Source organism: Pectinophora gossypiella, chromosome 2 (assembly GCF_024362695.1).
Source record: "Pectinophora gossypiella chromosome 2, ilPecGoss1.1, whole genome shotgun sequence".
Taxonomy (NCBI): Eukaryota; Metazoa; Arthropoda; class Insecta; order Lepidoptera; family Gelechiidae; genus Pectinophora; species Pectinophora gossypiella.
In genome coordinates, this window is record NC_065405.1 from 11,141,026 (window position 1) to 11,153,190 (window position 12,165).

Sequence of the window (12,165 nt, forward strand, 5' to 3'; positions counted from 1 at the left end):
TATTTGAAAGAATTAATCGACCCTAGTGGGTCGATAGCGATAAGCGCTGAATGAGGGAAATCGTCGACCACGCCGGCGGGGTCGGTATCGGGGTCCTGAAGTGTTTGGTGTCGCGAGCTGATTGGCTGCCTCTATGGCTAGAGTAATCGGGTCGTCGGGATCGTATATTACGTCCTTCGGACGCCGATACTTTTCAGTACCGTCCCTAAGCGGGATGTAATCGGAAGCCGCAACTACCAGGGGATTCGGGTGGTGCGGAGCAGAATCGAAAAAACGTTTGGAAGCTAATTTGAGCCATTGGGCAATGGTTGGCAGACCTAGGTCAATGTGCAGATTTTCATTGCGAAGGAACCACGGAGCTTCCGTGGCTTTCCGCATGAAACGATTTTGTATTACCTGTAGACGGTGGATTTGAGAGGGACTCGCATGAGCGAAAACTACCCCTGCATAGGTCATGATCGGATGGATGCAAGTCGTGGAGATTTTCACCTTATTCCTAAGGGACAATTTACTTCGCTTGTTAAGGAGACAATGAAGACGGCCCATTACAAACGCGGCGCGATCGCGCACACGTTTGATATGGGCCTTGAAAGTAGGTACAATTGTATCATACAAATGTAGAGGCAAACTGAGACAAAAAAAATAATATTTTAGTTTTCTATTTGGAGATATTGCCAAAACTAGTTTTAGTTAGGTATAGAATGAAGAAAATGAAAATGTTATTTTAAAAGCATCATTATGTAAATTAGGTCGAGAGATATTCCTTATATTGTTGGCAGTTCATTAATCTTAAAATGTAAAAATGATGTAACGGAGTAAGCTGAACTAGAGTAGCTTTTACCGAGACTGATTGATGAAGATGAATGTGGTTCTAGATCTCATCTCCTTATATCGTCACTGACGTCGCTGACGTATCTGAAATTTATAGCCAATCTGATTTGCATCTTATGCTATTGTCAATAAAACACAAATTATTTTAGCAAAAAACATTGCAGATACGTTAATTTGCATAGTCAGCCACACGATATGTTAATGTTTTTTGACGTGACTTATTGTAGATTTGCCGCAGATGGCATTAACTACTTGGCCGGACAAATGGGGAGCGCTGAAGGCTCTCACCCGGTACAACGTTTAAGACAACAGGCCTGAGGTGCCAAGTTGGGCGCGAACCTCGGCTCAGGGCGTCGTCAGAGAGGAAAAGTATTTGAAAGAATTAATCAAAAAAAAATAGCGATAAGCGCTGAATGAGGGAAATCGTCGACCACGCCGGCGGGGTCGGTATCGGGCCACACGATATGAATCCTCCTCTTTATATGAATTCCATCGTAATTTAGACACCTGTTTAACGAACTATCAGGTTTCACGTGATAAATCTAGTCTATTGTTAGGCACTGAGTAATGTCTATAGTGCCAAAACAGATTCTTGCCTCAGGTATGTTTATTATAGAAAAAAATACAAAGTTGAAGAAAAGAACCCAAATATCCAAGTATTTTGTCCAGTAAAAATTGCCAACACACAACACATTATATTTTCTAGAATGTTCACATTTTTTTGTTTTATTTACAGTTTCCTCCAGTTTATTGAGGGGAGGCTTATTCCCAGCAGCGTTTATGTTATTTTAAATATTTTTAGTATAAGTACATTGTGCATTATGAACACTTATTTATATATGAATTACAGTAAATTTTATTTGGAAGTACATCCGCCTACGGCGACAAAGTTCCCGGATTCAATTTCCAGCTGCGCAAACATCTGTTAAAAGACAGATATTTGTATTAAGACAGTATCGTATTCGTCTTTGTCTGTTTTGCAACCAAAACATTTTTATGAGTGTTTTTGATTTTGTTGCTCCTCACATAATTTAACCGGATGAGAGCCTTCAGCGCTCCCCATTTGTCCGGCCAAGTAGTTAATGCTATCTGCGGCAAATCTACAATAAGTCAAAAAATAAAAACAATATTCCTCACCTTTGTGGATCAGAATCTCAAAATATGCTTAACACCCCAGGCAGTTTGAGAAGGGTCATGTGTAACGAAACACTAAGACAACACTAAACACTTAGAATTTGCCGTCCATTCACGTTCCATTTCGAATTTAAGTACTCGGAATATTAAGACTGAGGAGTGGAGGCAGAGGCAGACCAAGAAAGCTATGAAGAGACGTCCTTGACGCGTTTGGTACGGATCAGATCGCTTTGGACACGGAGAAGAAGAAGCTCCAGTACAATGTAGTCTACGGAAAAAAAGAGTGAAGTAATTAAGACTTAAATTGTCTTGAGATGATTTCAAAGATCTTTAAGAGTATTATGAAATCTCTACACCAATCCGGAATGGAGCAGGTATGCTCCGTAGCCCTCTGGTTTTAAACGCTCTCTACTGTCTGGTTCACCAGAGAGGCTGAACCCTAAAATGCAACAGGTAGCAAAAGACTGTGCGTGTATCCAAATATTTTTTTTTTTGGATGGGTTTGCTCTTGGCCCCAGACTTGTCTGAAGGCATTGCCGAGGCCCAAGATGGAGCAAGCTCGCCCATTAAGTGCCTGTTCACTCTGGCCTTGAAAGCACCCGGTTTATATGCATTCGGAAAAACAGAAGACGGCAGAGAATTCCACTCCTTAGCAGAATTTGCGTATTTACAGCCGGTGGCGAGTTCTCGGCAAATACAACGCTGAACGAGTTTATCCGTCGGCATGCTGAGCTCCGTGGTACCAAGTACATGTGCCTGGAGGGCGGGTGCGGCGCGTGCGTCGTCAACGTGCGCGCTGTTAACGCCGGCACCAACGAGCTTGACACATTCTCTGTCAATTCTGTAAGTTGTAAAACATCTTTACTGGACTGGGCTGTGCTTGGAACGAGGCCTGTTAGGGGCCCTTGGCGGCTGAACAATAACCCTGCCAGATTTGATGAGCTTGGTCATACACTGAGGTCATCCACCTCACAGCCTGTACGGTAGAAGAAAAAGACTGGACTGGGGAACAGAAGAAAAAAGGCGTTACGCAGTTTTTTATCATAGGCATGTCGTAAAATTCCACAAACGAATTGTATCAATTCCAGTGTTGGACTTCGGTGCTTGGTAAAAACTAATCGTTGAAAGAAATTATCGGTCGAAGCAAATCTAACTTTAAGGTAAACATTCTGTTACGACTTGCAAAATACTGTCATCATAATTTTCCAATTTTGTAACATTTTTGTTGTGCGAAAGTTGGGAATTTAAGGGTAGCTTAATCAAAAGTATACATAAACATAAAGATTAGTACCTTGTTTCGACCATAACACGCGTAAAGGCCCGAGGGTACTAATAGTAGTGTGTCGAGATGTTGATTGATGGTGTTAGGACTAAAGTTTACGCTGTTATTCCTCGCTTTTTCGCCCCTTTTCCTCGGACGAACATTGGCGCTCGTAAAGATAAGGAACGAAAGCATATCTTAGGTGATTGGTTCTCATTTGAAACGTTAAATCTTCAACGAGACCCAACATTTCGGATCTTTTTACTGTGTCTATTTGAAAAATAGTCATGTTGATAGGTTCAGAAACTAGAATTACATAGAAAAACTATAGGAAAAAGAAATCCGTATTTTGCTCTTTAGGGTTACCCTCAACCTTTAGGTTAAGTAAGCGGACCCTTAAAATAGAATAAACGCTGGGAAGATGATGACAGACATTATCGAAGATAATAAAGCCAATTTAAGTGTATTAAATGAAACATTATTCATCATCGCTAATTTAAGAGCCACGCTCTTGTTGGTATAGCATTTTTTATTCCTGTCTATCAAAGGTCAATTCTTTCACTTTCTTATTAGACACGACATTCGCCTTCTCTTTAACTTGAAGAAATATTATTTAACATTATTTCTGCCTCTGTTTAAACTGTATTTTTTTCTAGTGCTTGGTGGCAATTATGTCCTGCGACGGTTGGGACATAACTACCGTTGAAGGTATCGGCAACAGAAAAGAAGGCTACAATGTAATACAGACACGTCTCAATAATTTCTTTGGAACACAATGTGGATATTGCAGCCCAGGGTTTGTCATGAACATGTACAGGTAAATAAATAGGTTTAACGTCTAACCTTTTTTTTATATCTTAGGAGTATGTTTTTGCTAAGTCATCCTTTGGTAAATGGACTGTGAAGGGATAAGGATAGTCTTCGACTTTACTTCCAAGTTATATTATCAAGTAGTGACTATTTTTTTTTGTTTTAGCCTCGTCAAGGGTAGTGACAGACATCTTACTGAAGCGGAAATAGAAAACTCTTTCGGTAGCAACTTGTGTCGTTGCACTGGTTACCGTCCGATTTTGGAAGCCTTCAAATCCTTTGCAGCGAATCCGAAGACTGAGATCTTGAATAAAATCAAAGACATTGAAGATATTAATGATTTAGTTTGTCCAAAATCTGGTAAAAAATGCGGAAATATCTGTGAAGGAACAAGTGAAGCTTTAGAATGGTGTTTAGTGAATATGAGAGCTATGAACACATATTCAGAATTACCTAAGAAAATAAAACTGGACGATGGTAGGCTGTGGGTTGCAGTTAGCAACATTAAGTCCATATTCAGAGTTTTAGACGAAGTTGGTTACAGTTCCTACATGCTAGTAGCTGGCAATACCGGGAAAGGTACGACATTGTCCTTAAATTCTTTTCTAAATTAAACAACTATGGTGTTAATGGTCTCGAATCTCAACTGGTTTATTTTACATTATCACATTAGGGTTATTTTAATGGGTTAAAATAAAATAGAAGCCAGTCTACGATAATCACAAATCAATCTAATTTTTCTTTTAGACTTATTTTCGAATTTCACATACGAACAACTAATAACAGTGAGTACGGTTGACCGCTTTTATTGGTGATATGATAGGCAGTATTTCTATACAAATTCAATAGAACATTTTCGTTTAGACTTTCTGTAAAAAGTATCTTTTTTGACTAACTTGTAAAATAGTCTATTTGCGGGCAAAGCTAAAAGAAGGGTTAAAGTATTAGCAATTTATGTATATATTTCAGCACTTTCCACCGTAGCTGCTAAATTACATTAGGTTAGGTTAAATTACTTTTCCACAAATTAAATACGAACACCGAAAATAAAATAAAAAATACATAGTATATCGTACTTTTATAACAACTTTTTATATACTTGGACGGGTTTTAGTTTTTCTAGGTTTTATTTCCAACTAAATTGCGAGCGTCCTTTATCCTCTTGCTGCCCAGATTACCGTGAACGTCTGAACCGCCTGTGTAGTATCGCATATTTTAATGAAATATATAAGTACAGAAAGATGACGGATTATGTACTGAAATGTACTAAGACATATATTTCATTATGAGATGCGATACTACATAGGTAGGATATACCTATAACGTTTACATAGGTTTAATCAATCGTAGTGGAGTCCATGAAGAGTTTCACTTCTAACTTGCCAGGGATAGGAAATTAGAAGTTAGTTAGGAAACTCCGACTTTATTGACTTTGCTATGGGGTTAGTTTAGTTTATAAAAGGTCTTTTGCCCTGAAGACCATATATCATCAACATAATTTATTATTTTATGCTTTAGTGTTATGAAGTAATCGAAACTTTCTTATTTTGCAGGAGTAGTGCCTATATTATTTTATCCAAAAATTTTGATTGACATAACCAACATCACTGAACTGCGGACGCATTATATAGATATTAACTTAGTTCTAGGCGCTAGCACTACTTTGACTGATACTATGAACATTTTCCACGAACTATCCAAGACAAAGGAAAACTTTTGGTACTTAAAGATTTTATACGAGCATTTAGACAGAGTTGCTCATATTCCTGTGCGTAATGTATGTGTTAGATTTGTGTTGAAAGCTTTTAAATGCACTATATTACTACAAATTGATGAATTTATCTTTACTTATATGTTGAATTCTATTTTTGTATTACAATCTTTCTTGTCCGGATTTCAGATTGGGACCCTTGCTGGCAATTTAGTAGTGAAACATGATCATCCTGTCTTTCAGTCCGATGTATTCCTTCTGCTTGATTGTGTAGGAGCAACAATTACACTAGGTATGTTCTATGCAATAGGCTCTGCTTGTATTTTATCACTACATCCATATTTTTTTGGTATTTTACAGTCGATCGTAATCAAAGACAAACTGAAGTGACTCTGCCGCAATTTTTAGAAACAGATTTAAAGGACAAAGTTTTAACCCAGATCAAATTGCCACCTTTGAACAGAGACTATGAAATTGTGACGTATAAGGTGATTATTACTTTTATTAGAAGTTACTCACAGTGTTGCGAAACTATCTTGTGGTAAACAGATATGACTAGATACTAGAATATTTTCTTCAAATTAATCTGTTTGTAGGTAGCGGCTAAGGAGCAAAACGCTCATGCACAGGTGAACTCTGGATTCTTTTTTAAATTTAACCGCATAAACAATAAAATAGATGAAGCCAGAATTGTATACGGTGGAATAACTCCAACATTTACACATGCATACGAGACAGAAAACTTTTTAATTGGGAATAATATTTTCTGCAACGAAGTGTTGCAAAGTGCCCTGCGTATTTTAGAAGGAGAAATTAATCCGAACGTTAATCCACCCGAACCATCGCCTTTCTACAGAAGAAAAGTGGCACTAGGATTGTTTTACAAGGTATTTTTTTGTAATATAAAACAGCTCCTGAAGGGTTTTTGAATATTTTTAATTAAGTATTATCTTTTTCTCTTAAGGCTGTAGTAAGACTTTGTCCTAAAGACATACTGAAACCCTTTTACGCGTCGGCTGCAACAACTTCCTATGAAGACCGTCCTCCAGTCAGTCGCAGCTACCAGGAATATGACACAGATAAAAAAGATTATCCGATAACTCAACCACTTCTAAAAAGAGAAGGGTTGATTCAATGTTCTGGAGAGGCTGTGTACAGTGATGACAATCCAAAGATTAAAGATGAGGTTTTCGCGTCATTTGTGCTATCAACGGTGGCGAAGGCTCATATTGAGTCTATTGATAGCTCAGAGGTTTTGGTGAGTAATTAATAATATAGCTTAATACTTAACTTATTCATAGTAAACAATGTTTAACGGGTCGATACTTTTAAAGGTAAAAAAGAAAATACCTAATTTATTTACTTCTTTTTTTAAACGACGACGTTTCGGCCGCATTGCAGCGACTGTGGTCACGGGATGACGCTGGATAGTTAACTATGTATAAGTGCGTTAATCTTTAAAGCGACAACCTACTCAATTTTTTTGTTGGTAATTGATTTTCATCATAAGGTACAATCTACATGAGTTTATCGTGAAAATGAATGTTGACTCATCCTATATTTTTATCTTATAGAACGTTGAGGGCGTTCTAGCAGTCTTAACATCTAAAGACATTCCTGGCGTAAACAGTTTCGTCCGAAGCGATTTCCTCCTAATGTATGAAAACGAAGAACTTCTAGCTAGCGATAAAATAATTTATTATAATCAACCTGTTGCTATTGTTGTTGCAAAACTCAAGCCTTAGCTGATCAAATGGCAGAGTTGGTTAAAGTACGTTACAAAAACATATTACATAAGCCATTAATATTTACGATCGATGATGCTATAAAAGCACCGAAACATGAAAATAGATTGGTTGCGTATCCTGGACTCATAGCTTCAGACAGAGGTGTTAATGTAAGAAAGGTAATTAGGGGAAAGTACTATACACCACTTCAATATCACCACATGCTGGAGCTACATACTACAGTGACGAGGCCAGTGGATCAAGGATATGAAGTTTACAGTGCAGCACAATATATGGATATCACTCAAGCTGCAATAGCTCAAATTCTGAACATACAAGAGAGTTCGTAAGTAACAATATATTTGTATTTATTGAGTTGGTTTGTTTTAGTACATAATCGTGAACCTACCTTTTTAACTATAGAGTTGTGGTGCAAACACGGAGGTGCGGTGGTGCATTTGGATGCAAAATAGCCAGAAACAACTTCGCCGCTTGCGCTACTGCACTGGTGGCGTGGAAGCTAGACAAACCATGTCGTATGGCAATGCGATTGCCTCACATAATGCGAGTTACTGGGAAACGTCCGAACAATATTCTTGATTATGAGGTATCGTAATAACTATTATTTTAATCTGTAAGATATGAAGAAGTAAACTGCGAATGTCAATGAAGACATAATAATTTTGTTGTATTTGATAAATTTATCAATTTTAGGTAGCCGTAGACGATAAAGGAGAGATCCAGTACCTCGATTCAACTTTCTATATAAATGATGGGAATTCATCTAATGAAAATGAGAACACTTATGCTACAGATTCGTTACAAAACTGTTACGATTCAAGGCGTTGGAAAGTAGATTCTTTTGCAACGATCACTGATGCTCCAACTAACTGCTTTATGCGAGCTCCAGGTGAGAATTCTTCTATAGCTACATATTTACTCATTTACAAAAATATATTCAGGTTAATACTAATAATAATGTAAGAGTAAATATGAATTACCTGTATTTCCTTTTTTGTAGGAGGTTTTCAAGGAATATCTGCAATCGAACATATCATGGAACACATAGCAGCCGAAATACAAAGGAATCCGATATCAGTACGAATGGCTAACTATAGAAAAGATGACAATCCCCTTCCCGAGTTGGTGCCGATGTTCATGGAACGAGTAGATTTCAAGAAAAGAGAACAAGAAGTAAAAGAATTCAATGCCAAAAATCGTTGGAAAAAACGGGCAATCAAATTGACTAACATGTCATTTCCAACCCAATATCTTGGGAACTATGGTGCATTAGTGTCTGTATATCACGGAGACGGGAGCGTGGTCGTTAACATAGGTGGCATTGAAATTGGGCAGGGAATATTTACTAAAATAGCCCAGACAGCAGCTAACGAATTTTGTATCCCAGTCGGAAAGGTCTCGGTATTGTCCAGTCTAAATTTTGCTACACCTAACAATTTCGCAACGGGATCGAGTATCACATCGGAATGTTGTTCTTATGCTGTCATGAGGGCATGCCAACAAATAGTTGCTAGATTAGCGCCAGTGAGATTAGCCATGCCAAACGCTACTTGGAAGGAAGTAGTTTTCGAAGCTGATAGAAGAGGAATCCTACTTCAAGCAAATTACCAGACAAGTGAAAACGACCCAGGACTGCAAAACTATTCCATTTTCGGAATAGCTGTGATTGAAGTGGAAATAGACGTTTTAACCGGCACAAAATGGATCGTCCGGGCTGATGTGTTCGAAGATACCGGACGAAGTATTAATCCGGCCATAGACGTGGGGCAGGTGAGGATTTATTCTGGGCATTTACATAGGGTCCTGTAACAGATGGAGGATAGGACATTCACTCTTATAATAATATGATCACTCATGCATTCATCCTTTGTCCTTCTTATGAATAATGTATACATTTCCTTGTTTCTAAAGTTTTTTTACGTTTGAATGATTCAGGGATGTGTGATTTTTTGACGTGACGTCGACGTCGTAAATGACGCTAATTACTTGTTCGGAATGATGAGGAGCGCAGAGGGCTCCTACCCAATACACAAAAAAATAAATAGGGATACGTGAGTAATAATGCAATTATTTGTTATTTTAGGTGGAAGGTGCGTTTGTTCAAGCATTGTCGCTATGGACAATAGAAGACATTGTTTACAACGAACATAGTGGTGAACTTTACACTGACCGTACTTGGAATTATCATATTACTGGAGCGAAAGATATACCGCATGATTTTAGAGTTTATTTAAGGCGCAGAGCACCGAACCCTGTTGGTATTTTAGGATCAAAAGGTAAAAGGTCTTTCCATCCTACCCTAGTTAACATTATAATACATTTTAATGAATGTTAACACGTGCTTCGCTTTTTTTAATGTTCAGCGGCCGGTGAACCACCCATTTGTATGGGCCACGTCGTAGTGGATGCAGTACGTGATGCAATACAAGCGTCGAGGTGTGATACCGGGTACAAAACCGACCAATTTCTGGACATTTGTAAGTACTTAGAAATGAATTTGTAATTTATTTACCATTATTTTCTATTTAATCTAGACGTTGTATATTATACCTAGTTTGAATTGTGGCTGTAAAAATAATTTAAAATAATATACATATACGTATATTTAGGGTAAAAGTAGCATGGATAATGCTACACCGACAAGAGCGTGGCTCTTAAATTAGTGATGACATATATTTAGGGTACACTTCACTTGCTTCTTTCACGTTCATTAATAGTTTCATATCAGAGTAGATCGCCGATCGTACTAAACCTTTCAAATTTAACTTAAATATTTCTTATAGAATATTTCTATCTTATAGAGTCTCTGCAGAACCCGGTGGGTAATAGGCGTCAGTTTATGTATGTGCGTATAACATAACGTAACATAATATACTTTATTGCACACACAGGAAATACAAAATACAAAACAAAAGAGAAATAGAAAGTGTATAATCAAATAGGCGGGCTTATGAATATATATTTAGGTCAATGGTAACATTATGTAGTAGCATTAACAGAATATATTAAGTTAATTAGTTTATTATATATATCCAATAAACTATTTCTACGATTTGTGTTTACCTTAAAACTATATAATAAGATTAATTATAAACTAAAAAAGGTAATACGGGTAACCGACACCCACTTATCTGGTTTGTAGAGCTTCACGCTTCAAAGTGGATGGTTCTGAAATTACTTCCGAGTGTGAAATGGAGATCAAAGGAGGGTAGAAAGATACTTGATTACGTGAGCTGATTATCTCACGTGGTGTAATATTCAACAATAATATATATGAAATTGGCCCAATGCTTTCATGTAATTGCTTAACTAAGTTTGCAGAAATCGGGGCCGTGTAGGTACGTATTAAACGCAAGGCAACGAAAGTACATGTAATTTGCATATGCAAACGATGTTTCTAAGAAAACCTTTAAGCGAAAAGGGTCTGAACTATACTTAATTATAATATTATTTGAATACTTTAATAATGTGGAGCCCGTAGCTTAGTAGCGCTTGTGATATCGACTTCAGATTCGGTCAACAGGGGGGGGGGGGGGGGGTTTGTTTAAAATGGCCACATTGAAGCAATTCATCTAAGAAAGCAATATTGCTATTTGACAGTTGTTTGCATTGCGCATTTATTTTTAGGTATATGCGCAAATGTCAAATTGCAATATTGCTTTCTTAGATGAATTGCTTCGATGTGGCCATTTTAACCCCCCTGAACGCCTAGGGTCTTGTGCTGAAGTATTTTTTGCTACTTTTCCTCGGCAAGAGGTTGAGATGTAGTTTTAGGCGGATGAGACTTTCGACAAAAAAATACCTACTTATTTATTTAATTTACGATTACGATGGGTTCTTGGGGTCACGAAGCAAAACTATTTGTGAAGGATCTGTCAATGCGTCTTATCGGGGCTTCGGGGGATGCTAGGGCTGGTAGTTATTTCTGTCAGAGAATTAGTCTGGCGATTCAGAGGGGTAATGCTGCCAGCCTGTTGGGCACCTTGCCTCGATGTGATGTATTGGAGGAGGTGTTTTATTTATAAGATGTGTTTGTTTTGTTTTTAATTGTGCAATAAAGATTTCATGCATTATAAATAATAAGATTTACGTTTTGGATGACATTTTTTAGAACTCGGCCAAGCTTTTCTTGTGTCTTAAACATATTATTATCACTTTTTAACCTGTTTCTTCTTAATTTGTCCGCAGGTGTTCCTGTTACTGCCGAAAGTGTTGTTAAGGCGGCCGATACAAAGATTGAGGAATATTTACTTTATTAAATCTATTTATCTTACAAATTCAGCACAAAAGTCACGATTATTGGACACAAACAGGTACAATACAGTCTTACACATAGGTACAGTCAGTGCGCTAACTTAGATATATTTACATACTTATTAGGGCACTGTTAAGGCAAGTGGTTGCCAATAGGTATTGGGCGTATGTACCACAGAGTTCTATTACCTAGTACTTTCACAGGGTATCCTAGTTTAGGCTCCAGCCTCTACAAATATTATTAATGTTCATGTTATAAAATAATTGTAAATTAGTATAAGAACAATGTTATTTGTAGAGGAAATAAATATTTTACTATTTTTTTAAAATTTAGAACTAGTACCTAGAAGTGAATTAAATGAGAATTATTCTCCGATATTGTGATTTAGACAGACAGTGGTTTGTACTAATAGTTT

The 12,165-nt window shown here is 37.4% G+C and overlaps 1 protein-coding gene across 1 annotated transcript; it reads left to right on the top strand.

Annotated features, from left to right (window-relative positions):
- The first annotated feature begins 1,398 nt into the window (after positions 1 to 1,398).
- LOC126375553 (uncharacterized) lies at positions 1,399 to 11,754 on the top strand. Its single transcript, XM_050022535.1, has 16 exons — positions 1,399 to 1,432; positions 2,639 to 2,808; positions 3,883 to 4,043; positions 4,203 to 4,396; positions 4,484 to 4,615; positions 5,590 to 5,813; positions 5,937 to 6,039; positions 6,108 to 6,235; positions 6,344 to 6,634; positions 6,712 to 7,005; positions 7,705 to 7,820; positions 7,898 to 8,081; positions 8,189 to 8,384; positions 8,496 to 9,265; positions 9,579 to 9,771; positions 11,684 to 11,754. Exons 1-16 carry the CDS (start codon positions 1,399 to 1,401, stop codon positions 11,752 to 11,754), a joined length of 3,261 nt encoding a protein of 1,086 aa, XP_049878492.1.
- The last annotated feature ends 411 nt before the right edge of the window (positions 11,755 to 12,165 follow it).

Coding starts and splice junctions, on each gene's coding strand:
- LOC126375553 (XM_050022535.1), top strand. CDS start 1,399: ATGTCTATAGTGCCAAAACAGATTCTTGCCTCAG. Junction 6,040..6,107: donor AGGAGCAACAATTACACTAG/GTATGTTCTATG, acceptor GGTATTTTACAG/TCGATCGTAATCAAAGACAA. Junction 9,772..11,683: donor TGGTATTTTAGGATCAAAAG/GTAAAAGGTCTT, acceptor ATTTGTCCGCAG/GTGTTCCTGTTACTGCCGAA.